Genomic DNA, 13182 nt, shown 5'->3' with positions numbered 1-13182 from the left:
ACTCATGGCAGGACTAAGTATTATCTAGATCAGGGATCGGCAACCTTTGGCCTGTGGCCCAGCAGGGTAAGCCCCATGCGGGCTGGGCCGGTTTGTTTACTTGCTGCATCCGCAGGTTCGGCCGAACGCGGCTCCCACTGGCTGAGGCTTGCCACTCCAGGCCAATGGGGGCTGCGGGAAGCGGGGGCCAGCACATCCCTCGGCCCGCACCACTTCCCGCAGCCCCCATTGGCCTGGAGCGGTCAATAGCCGCAATCACCTGAATCTGCGGACATGGCAGGTAAACAAACCGGCCCGAACTACCATGGGGCTTATCTTGGCAGGCCACATGACAAAGGTTGCCAATCCCTGATCTAGATCAGTCCTGACAGGTGTTTGTCTAATCTGCTCTTAAAAATCTCCAATGATGGAGATTTCACAACCTCTCTAGGCAATTTATTCCAGTGCTTAATCACCCTAACAGCTAGGAAGTTTTTCCTAATGTCCAACCTAAACCTTCCTTGCTGCAAATTAAACCCATTGCTTCTTGTCCTATCCTGAGCAGTTAAGAACAATTTTTCTCCCTCCTCCTTGTAACAACCTTTTACGTACTTGAAAACTGTTATGAGAACTCAGTCTTCTCTTTTCCAGACTAAACAAACCCAATTTTTTCAATCTTTCCTCATAGGTCATATTTTCTAGACCTTTAATCATTTTTATTGCTCTTTTCTGGACTTGCTCCAATTTGTGCACATCTTTCCTGAAATGTGGGGCCCAGACTGGACATAATACTCCGGTTGAGGCCTAATCAGTGTGGAGTAGAGCAGAAGAATTACTTCTCATGTCTTGCATACAACACCTGCTAATACAGCCCAGAATGATGTTCTTTTTCTGCAAGTGTTACACTGTTGGTTCATATTTAGCTTGTGGTCCACTATGACCCCCACATTCCTTCCACAGTACTCTTTCCTAGCCAGTCATCTCCCATTTTGTATGTGTGCAACTGATTGTTCCTTGCTAAGTGGAGTATTTTGCATTTGTCCTTATTGAATTTCGTCTTATTTACTTCAGACCATTTCTCCAGATCATTTTGAATTTTAATCATATCCTCCAAAGCACTTGTAGCCTGCCCCAGCTTGGTATTGTCCGCAAACTTTATAAGCATACTCTCTATGCCATTATCTAATTCACTGATGAAAATATTGAACAGAACCATATCCAGAACTGATCACTTGATATGCCCTTTCAGCTTGACTGTGAACCACTACTCTCTGGGAACCGTTTTCCAAACAGTTATGTACCCACCTTATCGTAGCTCCATCTAGGTTGTATTTCCCTAGTTTGTTTATTAGAAGGTCATGGGAGACAGTACCAGAAGATTTACTAAAGACAAGATATAGCATATCTACCATTCCCCCCTGCCTCCCCATTCCCAGGGCTTGTTACCCTGTCAAAGAAAGCTATCAGATTGGCTTGACACAATTTGTTCTTGACAAATCCATGCTCTAAGTTTTAGAAACACTTTAAAAACTGATTTAGTTAAAGCAGAGCACAGCCCTCATGTGGACAGACTTATTTCAGTTTAAAAATTATATTGATTTAGCCAAAGTCAAACCTTACTGACTCAAGCTAACATGATATAAGACACTCTTGAACCAAAAGGAGTAGCTGCATAATTTAACTTTAGGTTCTAAACTGATGAACACATCAGTTTCATTTTCTTGTGTAAACAAGGCCTTATATTAAGTGCATGGTATGATGATAACGTAATATATATATGTATTATATTTGTAATTTGGAGTCTTGCTCTAAATTCACTAAGGCAGTCATGCACCAGAACTCAGAACTAGCTTTACAATTAGGACTAGAAACCTTCTGAAACAGCAGCTTATATTTTGATAGTTAATATAGCAAAATGTGGAGGAAGGCCCTCAATCTTTGAATTTCATAGACTTTCTACCCCTGCAAATATCTACTATTGGAGTTTATTATCTCACTCTTACTTAATAGATCCTCTTTCTCTTCCCTCATTTTGTTGTTCTGGTAGGTCCTGATCCTGAAGAACAACAAGTGCCTCTTAAGAGCTGCTGGCCATCCTCAATTATTAGTAGTAGTAATGGTCTGGATTTCACTATAGACATATAAAATGACAAGATTTGGTCCCAAAGAGCTCGAGCTGAGGATGCCCAGCATGTTGCGAGACAGGGTCCCTAATCCTTACATAACAGGGAAAAAAAAAAGATCTGGTACAAGTATCTAGTTTCTCTCCTTTTAAAGTTACTCCAGCTTTTTTTCTAGCAACTTGTGTTTATTCTGAACTATTTAGAAAAGGCACCACTTGCCTAACTCTAATATCAGTGTGCATTCATATACCCTCAAGTGTATCAAATTCATCTACACATTAGAAAAATATTTAATGCACTACTGGTTCATATTTAGCTTGTTTCTTAAAGTAAGTTTTTTTTAATATGAAGAAAAAAATCAATGAGAAATGGCTAATATTTCATTCTGTCTAGGCTGCTGAATACTGTTTCCCAAAACTAGGAAGCTGAGCAAAAATCTGCTTTTTCCAACCAGTTCTGTAGATTCAAAGATTTCATAATACCAGTCACATTTAAAAAATACTGATGGTCTACTAATGACTTTTTTTTAAAAAATCCATTTGGCTGTCATTTTATCCATACCCAATTACATAGGAATCCATTTTTCACCACTACTGAAGTCACTAACAACTGTCCTATGCTGGTTAATAACAGATTACATTAAACATATAGTGGAAGGTGCACTAGTCCTTCCAGAGCTACAGTTGAACTAGCTTCCACTACACCAGACATAAAACCTGCCTAATCTGAAAATTCAGGGTAAAACTTTTTGGTAAACTGGGAGCAAATCATATAAGCAGTTTCAGAGATATGGAGGCTTGGAAATATACTCTTAATTCTCTTTCAGAAGATTTTCCTAACATTTTTTGACTAATCACATCTTCAAAACTTCAAGGTAACTGCCCAAATATGGCATAAATCCAGCATCCATTTAAATCAATGGAAAGGCTCCCACTGATTTCCATGGGCATTGGATCTCATAGACTCATAGACTTTAAGGTCAGAAGGGACCATTATGATCATCTGGTCTGACCCCCTGCATGCTGCAGGCCATAAAACCGTCCCTACCCCTTCCCTGGACTCTGCTGTTGAAGTCCCCAATCCTGTTTTAGGTGACTTCAATTGGCAGAAACCCTCCTGCTAGAGATCCCTGCCCCATGCTGCGGAGGAAGGCGAAAAACCTCCAGAGGCTCAGCCAATCTGCCCTGGAGGAAAATTCCTTCCCGACCCCAAATATGGCGATCAGTAAGACCCCGAGCATATAGGCAAGAGTCTCCAGCCTGACCCCTGTCGGCCATTATACAATTTACCTACCATTTCTTGGTTTTCCTTGACTACTATGTTTTACCATTAAACCATTCCCTCCATAAATTTATCTAACTTAATCTTAAAACCAGACAGGTCCGTCGCCCCCACCGTTTCCCTCGGAAGGCCGTTCCAATATTTCACCCCTCTGACGGTCAGAAACCTGCGTCTAATTTCAAGCCTGAACCTCCCCACGGCCAGTTTATATCCATTCGTTCTCGTATCCACATTAGTACTAAGCTGGAATAATTCTTCTCCCTCCCTCGTATTAATCCCTCTAATATAGTTAAAGATAGCAATCATATCCCCCCTCAGCCTTCGCTTTGTCAGACTAAACAACCCAAGCTCCTCTAGTCTCTTTTCATACGTCCCTAAAAAGCAGAGATGCTAGTAGTATGTTTGAGGCTGGTGATGCATGCATGAATTATGGATCAGTTTAAAGGTGTTATCACCCGTATAGATATAAATAATGATAACCTACAGAAACGTGGTTTAAATTAGCTATAGTTACCACTCAAGAAAGATCTTGGAGTCATTGTGGATAGTTCTCTGAAAACATACACTCAATGTGCAGCGGCAGTCAAAAAAGCAAACAGAATGTTGGGAATCATCAAGAAAGGGATAGATATTAAGACAGAAAATATCATATTGCCTTTATATAAATCCATTGTATGCCCTCACCTTGAATACTGCATGTAGATGTGGTCGCCTCATTTAAAAAAAGATATATTATAATTGGAAAAGGTTCAGAAAAGGGCAACAAAAATGATTAGGGGTATAGAACGGCTTCCATATGAGGAGAGATTAATAAGACTGGGACTCTTCAGCTTGGAAAAGAGGCGACTAAGGAGGGATATGATCGAGGTCTATAAAATCATGAGTGGTATAGAGAAAGTAAATAAGGAAGTGTTATTTACTCCTTCTTATAATACAAGAATAAGGGGCCACCAAATGAAATTAACAGGTAGCAGGTTTAAAACAAACACAAGGAAGTATTTTTTCATGCAACGCACTGTCAACCTCTGGAACTCCTTGCCAGAGGGTGTTGTGAAGGCCAATACTATAACGTGGTTCAAAGGGGAGCTAGACAGATTCATGGATGATAGATCCATCAATGGCTATTAGGCAGGATGGGCAGGAATGGTGTCCCTAGCCTGTTTGCCAGAAGCTGGGATTGGGTGACAGGGCATGGATCACTTGATGATAACCTGTCTGTTCATTCCATTTGGGGCACCTGCCATTGGCCACTGTCAGAGGACACGATACTGGTCCTGATGGACCTTTGGTCTGACCCAGTATGGCCATTCTTATCCATTTAAAAATAACATGCACCATGTATATGACACAAGCATCTTTTTAGATACATGTACTGCATATATGTATATTTTCAGGTGCACTGAACATTTGTCTCTTTTTAAATGTACAAAATACATACATCAATTTGATACATGCATTATTTTGACAGACACTTGGTAAAGTATAGGTAACCTAGCAGGTTCTTTGCAAAATGTACATGGCATGACAGGGGCTTTGCAAAGCACACATGGTCCAGGCACAGATGCTCCTGATGGGACAAGGTTCTGCAAGGGAACCGCTTTGGTGCAGGTAAGTCCTGCCCAGAAGAATAAAAGAGCAAAAGCTACATGGGACATAACAGGTCCTGGACCAGAAATAGGGAAGAGGAAGCCACATATGGGTGTAGAAGGCTTTCTGGAAAGGAATGAGATCATTTTGTACATGCCTTACAAAATTGATCAGATTTCCTGCATGGCTACCAAAGTGCCCACAGACGATGCAAGTCATACAAAGAATCCTGTTATACTTTTAAAATCCAAGGAGGTTCCTAGGCAGCAAACTGCATTGATTGGAAATTCCAGATAAGATGCCAGTTATATATATATATATATATATTACACACACACACCCCTCCCCCACCTTTTTTGGTAAAATACAAAGCTTGGGTCACGCAACCAACCTTAACTCTACTTCATAGTGTCATCCTGAGGACTACCACAAACCCAGACATCAAACAGGTCATTCCTATTAGCGACCATAAAATATTTAGTACCTTACTTAATAAACCTGTGTGAAAGGATGGATCCAATGTCTGAGTCTGGCAGTTCTCAAGACCATCAGGGCAGTTCAGGTAACTAGCTAAGCAGTTGTTAACTGTCAAATGATTGATGTAGTGTATTGCTTTGTAGTTTATAAACTAAAATGTTAACTTAGAACTTCCTAGAGAAAGCTTGAGAGTATTTTGAAAACACTACCAACTTAGCAGTTTTTGGATGAAGTGATACATTCATTCATCCTTTATTGCAAATTAACAAAATTGTTTAGTCTGGGAACAAATGAATGGTTAGAATAACCACAAAAGACAAATAAAGGTGGAAGACGTATCCCAGTATGGAGAAAGGCAGTTATTAAAAATCAGTTATTTCACAATATCTTGAGTTGACAAGGTGGGTGAGCTAAGTTCCCTGTAAGCTGCACGGCCATGCAGCTGCCTATTTAGCACTGCGCAGGCATTCAGGGAACCTGCCCAGCTGGGACCTGCTGCAGCCAGGGGAGGGGCGCCCATAGGCGTTGACTTCCCCTCTAGCCAGGTGTGCTCCACCCATCCCTCCACCCAAGTCCCCGTCCTGCCTTTACTGCCCCTGCTCCACCCCTTCCCCACCTCCTCCCCCAAGCACCCTCCTGGAGCTTCCTACACACAGCAAAACAGCTGTTCGCGGGAGGCGCTGGGAGGGAGGAGGAGTTGGTCAGCGGGGCTGCTGGCAGGGGAGAGGCACTGGGGGGTGGGGGAAGCTTGGCTGCCGGTGGGTGCTGCTGAGCAGCACTCACTAATTTTTCTCTGTGGGTGCTCCAGTCCTGGAACATCTATGAAGTAGCACCCCTCCCCCAGCCCCAACTCAGCCCCAGACCTGCCGCAGCCGGTGAAGGGGTGGCTCAAACCCAGCCCTGGCCAGGACCTGCCACGGCCGGGGCACCCCTCCCCCGGCCCCAACTCAGCCCCAGCCCGGACCTGCTGCGGCCGGGGGAGGGGAACCCATCCTGCAGCCCCAAAGCTCCTGCAGTGGGGAGAGGCACCTCTGCCCCCCAACCCAAGCGCTGCTAAGGGGACAAAAAGCTGGGGTGAGTTCTCTCTCCCAGCCCTAGTCCCAGAGCACCCTCCTACATCCCAAACCCCTCATCTCTGGCCCCACCCCAGAGCCCATGCTCACAGCCGGAACCCTCATTCCCCCACACATCCCAACCCTCTGCCCCAGCCCTGAGCCCACTCCCACACTCTGAACTCCTCGGCCCCACCCTCCACCACATTAATTTTATTATGTGCACCAATATGAAGGTGATGTGTCATACATCACCTTCATATTGGTGCACATAAAATTAATTCCTCAAGTGGATCGGAAAAATTAGAGGGAACACTGTGAGTGAGGTAATATCTTTTATTGTATGAACTTCTGTTGGTGAGAGAGACGGTCCAATAAAAAGTTATTACCTCACCCATCCTTGTCTCTCTCATATCCTGGGACTGGCATGGCTACAAGTACACTGCATATCTTGAGTTGGCATATTTGAGTCTACCTACATCAAAACCTTTCTTGTATCCTTTCAGCAGGTCAACCTCCTATTGAAGTCTTCATTGACAGGTATGTCTGTGTAAGAAGGAGATTAGCTAAACTGATGGTGGACACACAATCTGCATGTGTAAATTTAACATACATTGGTTTTTAAAGTAATAGTATATAGCCCATGATTTAAAATACAAAAAGGGCAGAGTAAGTCAATCTCTGGTTTAGTGATATATACAAGATAGGCAGGGAGGGATATGAAAAGTTAAGGTAGAGGTTGGAGTTGGAACCTCAAAACTGTTGTTTTTGATTTATTAATCTAACATTCTATGGAGGCAGAATTACAGGATCAGATAGTCTCAGTCTTAACTAAGATTTTTGTCTAGAAATCTAAAAGTGTACCACTGGAAATCAAAGTATTAGTCACTTTATTATAATTACTTGTATCCAGGCATCTTGTGAGCTAAATGCAACAGAAAGTGTAACTGCATCACTTAAAACAGCCTACAAGAAAAGAAAGAGAGAGAGAGAGGTCACACTGATCCATGTTGAAATCTCAATAAAATTCATGAAATAAATGTTAGTTGGGCTTTAGTCATTCCACTGGCTTTGCTATGAAAATTAATTTCTTGCTGGGTATCTTGCCTGATCAAATTCTTAAACACATTTCCAGAATTGGGAGGGGTGGGGGAGGGGGGAATTGGTTTTGATGGAGATGGATCTGTAGATGAGTGGTCCACATCTGAGGTAGAGAATCAATCAACTTCTAGGTCTCTAGGCTATGAAAATAAATAGATAAAATACTGACACAGCTGTCTGGACTAAAGAAAAAGTGTAGACCTAAATTTCTAGGTCACATCCTAAAGTGAAAAGAGTTGTGAGCAACTAAAGGCCAGACTTCCATTTATTCCAGAGAACAATTTCTCAGTTATTGCCATAATGTCACTTAGCACTCCAAACACCAGGCTAACTGCTCCTCTCACAGAAGCCTCTTCTAAGTGGTTAAAAATACTCATTCCTGACAAAGGATGCAGAGGAACCAATGGGGAACATAGTTGAGCTGCAGGGGTAGCTAAGGACAAACCATCCTCAGCACCACTTCAGAAACTGTAGTTAAAACATACTTGGAGCAACTTCATTTAATTGAAATAGGAGAGCACATTTTTGGCTATTAACAAATTAAGCTCCACACCACCCAGGGGAGGCAGGCAAGTGTGTAGGCCACAGTACAAAGAGCCTGGTGGGGTTCCAAGTTTACTACAGCTGGTCAATATTTGTTTCCAGGTTTAATAATTAAAAAAAAAAACTGCATTTTATTTTTAATTGTAAAGGAAAACCGTTGCTGTTTTCTGACTAACTCTAATATTTAACATCTCTCCGTATCAAATACACCTGATGCGTTTCTAATATGGTGATTATGAGCACATTATAAAATACCATAAATGGAAACTAGATTTTTCAAACTGACACCTTGACAAAAACAACCTGGCATTTCACAAAGTGCATTCCTTCTGGCTTGTACACCTTCACTTGTAATAAAGCTGCTGCAGGGGGGTGCTTCATTAAAGAGGCTCAGATTCTCTTTTAAGCATATTAGAGAAATTTGCAGCAATGGAGCTAAGCCAATGCAAACCTTTACCAGTGTAAAGTGCACTGATGCAACATTCCTATGGGGTTTTGGAAGCCCTTAGGAGTTTGAACTTTCTGGTGCCAACAGGACTGAAAAATATTACCAAAACAGCCCTACTTTTATCACTAAAATCAGCTATGACTCAGAACAGACACACAGATCTATTTAATAAGATAGCAATTTTACATAGTCACTTTCTAACTGTAATTGTGCCTTGTTCAAAAAAAAAAAAAAAATCACAGACAGTCCGTGCGCAAGGCAGGATTAGAATACAGGAGTTTCTGGCTTCCAGTCCCACGTCTATACCAATCCCTTACTCATCTACAATAGGGGTCTTAAATCAGGTTCCCTTTGGGATTAGGGATTCAGCAACCACCATTCAGAAGAATTGCAACTGGAAGGCTGGGAAATAGCATTAAGCATTAACAAATTCCCTCTCACATCTCATTAAGCCACTTTCATGAAGAGAATTACTACAGGATTTCTGCCACCTGTGATGCGTTGTGAGGCTGGCTTGGAAAGGAGGAGCACAATTTACTCTTAATCAATCAATTCCCAAAGGAGAGATGGAGATTTATTTTAAAATTGTCAAGTCAGAACTCATGAAAATAGTGAAGGTTTTCCAATGAGAAATAGAAATCTGACCAATGCCCTGATTGAAAACAAGGCTATGCGGACTACCTTCTCACCAGAAAGGCACACTCTGCTTGTGGCATTTGCAAAAGCTCATTTGCAAAGGATTTTAGTTGCTTGAACAGAGCATCAGATCAATATGGGGGGGGGGATTATCTGTGTTCCAGCAGCACCTTGCCTCCCCCCTCCCCCCCAAGCCCATCCGTGCTGCAGGGAAAACAGAAATGGGGTTGTTCAGTAGATATTTGAAGACTGAAATCTCTCCCTCTCCCTGAAGTAGATCTGTTTTGTTTGTTTCTGCCTCTCACAGCAAGAGCTTCACTCACAAATGTGTTTCCCTGTGAACATGGGACTGCTCAAAGCAAACATTTCTTTCTTAGCACTGAACCGTGTTGAAAGGAGGCTTAGAATTGCTTAGCTGCATGTGTGAAGAGGCTGGCATTCCTGTTAGCAAAGAGAAATAATTGAACATGGATTGCCTGTTGTGCCTGTAATCTTCAAGGTTAACCCTACGGATTCATTCATCCTTTGCATCCCTGCATTCACAGCCAGCACTTTGGGGAGCTAATTTGTACCTTTTTAATTTCATCATCCTCAGAAATTAGAAACAAAGGACTAGGAAATAAAAAACATTCAAGCTGACTCAGGACCATCTCCTCTTAACAGTTACTTAACTGGTGTGCCCTGTCACTTCTTCATTTAGTGTTTCCTCTTCCCTGTGTACTTTATAGAAAGGATTTGTGTCCAGACAACATTTGCCCCTGTGCTACCACTGGAAGAGGGGCATATTTTCTGGACTGGGTTGTAGCCTGCAGTGGAATGAACCACACTGGCAATGAATTCCAAGAGAACCCAGTTGATAGCATTAAAACAAGATGAAGGCATAGAATTCCTTTGCATTGATGAGCTAAGTACAGCCATGGGGGTCTAGTGAGGTTTAGGAAAATAACCCAGAAAAACAGAATATGACATTTCCAGTGTAAGGTCCTCAAATTAGGAGCTTCAGTGCTGCATCTCATGCTGGAACAGGAACTAGAGTAGCTCTGCTAAATGAGGAACTTGCACCTCAACATATTGAAGAGGGAAGCAAATATATTTTAAATCTAAACACTAGTCAATTGTGTTGATCAACATTTCTAAAACAACACCCTCTACATGCTTTATCTGCTGAGCATCTTTGTATATTTTGGGTTTGTATCTACTGATTGTAAATCACCCATGGATGTGAGCTACTAGCTAAATACAGGATGCTATCATACATTGATAGGTTCATACCTTTAAGCACTGAAGTATGCTGATTTCAATCTCTTTAAAACTCCTGCACATTGCCTGCCAATCTACTTTTTCTCTTTCCCTCCCCCATTTTTCTGCCAAGGTTATTCTTTTATCTGTCAAAGATACATGGTCTTTCTTCTGTTGTTTTATGTCCACTTATTAAACATCCTCCTTCCTGCCAGTGGGAAATCAGAAAGCTGGATAACCTCATCCCTGTGCACTTGCCAACTCCTACTGAAAGGGAGCAAGCTCTTCTCGGAGTGGCTGGAATAAAGACAAAACACATCCCCTTACAAATGAGACTCCTGAAAAGATGTTTAGCCATTATGTAAAAGATTTTCTGCTTTTAACAATGACAGGCTTCAAAAAAGAGTGGGCAACTCCAAGCAAAGTAATTCATGGCAAGTTAAATTATAAAGGACCATGATTCATGATGTGAGTTTGCCCTCCAGGGCAAAAGAAAGAGATACAACCAGAACTGAAGAAATCAAAGACAGCGGTGTCTCTTTTATCCCAGTTTTAACAGAGCCACAGTGAAGACATTATATAATCCCCAACTCTGCATATCTCAGCAAGAAAAAGAAAATAGCAAGTGACTGCTTCTGGATGTGGGAAGGAAAAAGAAGGCAACTGTTGCTGAAAGGCAGAATTAAGATTAAGGTAACGGTACTCTGAATGCTTGCGGAGTGCATGAATTTGGGAGAAGGGAATATGTCATGTGTTGGGTCTGGGGGAAGATGTGTGCAGAATACTGGAGTATTGATTTTGGAAAGGTCTATGCATGAGTTTGGGGTGAGGGGCCATGCACACTGCCTAAAACTGGGTAGACTGTATGAGTCTGGGTGTATTGAAAGTCTTGAACTGGTGAAAGTGCATGCACAGTGCATAAAACTGTGTCTGTGTGCAGGGGTGGGGGGGGAGTGCATGCAGGGTCAGGGTGTTAATTGGCTGTTAGAAGAATATGCAAGGTCTGTGGTGCTGCGGAGTCTCTGGGCCTGGCTGTCACCTGGAGGAGGTGCAGGCAGGATGCAGGGCTCTGGATTGGCTAGAGATGGGAGGGGGGGGCTGACTCTGGATTAGGTGGAGGTGCATGCAAGGGGCCGGTGATGCACAGCTCTGGACTAGATGGAGGTCCATGGTGGGGTCGGAGTACTAGGGCTTGGCTCTGGACTGGGTGGAGCCAGGCTCTGGACTGGGTGCAGGTGCATGCAGGTGGGCAGGGTGTGCCAGGCTCTGGAGTGCGTGGAGGTGCACGCAAGGTACGTGGCTATGGCAGGTCAGTGGGTTCCCTGACCCGACACCCGCCCCCCTTCCCCAGCGCTACCTCCTCGAAGAGCTCCAGGCTGTAGGTGTTGTCGTCGTCGGCGAAGAAGAGCACCCCGAGCTGCGGCGGCGGCAGGTGCTGGTGTCGCTGCCGGAGCCAGGCCAGGCCGGCGTTGCGCTGCTCGGTGGCGCGGGGCAGGCCGGGCCGCTTGTACCTGCGCGGGGTGGGGACGTGCAGGTGGGTGCAGGGCAGCCCGGCCCGCGCCACGAAGCGGCTCACCAGCTCGCTGCGCCGGGCCGCGTCCTCCACCAGGACCCAGTGCAGCCGCGCCACCTGGCGGAAGGTGTTGGCCAGGCGGGTGAGCTCGGCTTTCTGCACCGGGCGGCTGTAGGTGGGGGTGATGGCATAGATGGGGGGCAGCGCCGGCCGCCTGGGAGCCGCCTGCTGCGGGGGCCGGGCGGGGGGCACGAGCGGCGCCCGGCTGCTGTCTGTGTCCAGCAGGAGGATGACGATGAGCCCCCAGGGCAGCAGCAGCAGGAAGCTGCTGAGGAGCAGGGACTTCATGGTGCCCCCATCAAGCAGGGCGCCGCCCTCACAGCATCAGCGGCCGCCGCCTGTGCTCCCCTCCCATGGAAGCAGGGCTGCGGGCGGGCGGCTCTCAGCGCATCGGAGCCGGGCGGAAGGGGGCAGCCCCAGCGATCACAGGTCACCCCCTGCCTGGCCACGGGGGCTGGTCAGCCCGGGCGGGCGGGTCAATGCCCTGGGGACCGAGTCCGACGTTCTGCCCTGGGCTGCACGGAGCGGGTCAGTCACATGGCGCAGGGGCTGGCGCAGAGCCGGGGTAGGGGGGAGCCCAGCCGGTCCCCAGGGCGTCTGTGGTTCCCCTCTTCGCCCGGCCAGTCCTGCCGGTGGCTGCCTGCTCTTCTCGCCGCTCTACGCCGGCGGCTGCCGCCCTTGCACCGCCTCTTGCCCTCGCCACATCCCTCCTCGGGCCAGCGCCGCGGCGGGGCTGCCGGACCGTCCTGTGTGCGGCGCTGGTGGTGGCTAGGCGCGGAGCCCCCCCGCTGGGAGGTGGCGCGGGGAGGGAGGCTCCTCGCCGGGTGTGCGGGAGGAAACGGGGGGCTCTCCGGGCTGGCAGGGGAGCTGGCTGGAGAGGTTGGCGCGCTGGCTCCCTCCTGAAAGGCTGCGGGGTCTTTGGAGAACAGGCAGCGTCTGCTCACGTGCTTAAAACTCCAGGGACCGGAGCATTGGGGGAGGGGGGGGGTCGAGTCATACCACTAACGAGCCAATGCTGTGAGTTTTAATCACCCTGACCGCCCAGTCGCGTAAGCCAGCCGCGCGGGTTTGTGTGTTGCGGGACTGCCTGGGGCAAAGGAAACCCCCCGAAGGGTTCCGCAGAGGGGCCAGCGTTCCCCAGCG

The 13182-nt window shown here is 45.8% G+C and overlaps 1 protein-coding gene across 1 annotated transcript in view; it reads right to left on the bottom strand.

The window, feature by feature from the left end:
* Window positions 1-12961, bottom strand: part of B3GAT2 (beta-1,3-glucuronyltransferase 2) — a 45136-nt gene extending 32175 nt beyond the window's left edge. Inside the window, exon 1 of the mRNA XM_034766217.1 lies at window positions 11824-12961. Coding sequence (XP_034622108.1) covers window positions 11824-12327 — 504 coding nt within the window. The 5' untranslated portion in view covers window positions 12328-12961. The remainder of the gene's footprint in view (window positions 1-11823) is intronic.
* Between the last annotated feature and the right edge of the window lie 221 nt (window positions 12962-13182).

The sequence above is a fragment of the Trachemys scripta genome, chromosome 3, assembly GCF_013100865.1.
Source record: "Trachemys scripta elegans isolate TJP31775 chromosome 3, CAS_Tse_1.0, whole genome shotgun sequence".
Lineage (NCBI taxonomy): Eukaryota > Metazoa > Chordata > Testudines > Emydidae > Trachemys > Trachemys scripta.
The sequence above is the reverse complement of the archived record's forward strand: the minus strand, read 5'-3'. Positions and strand labels throughout refer to the sequence as shown.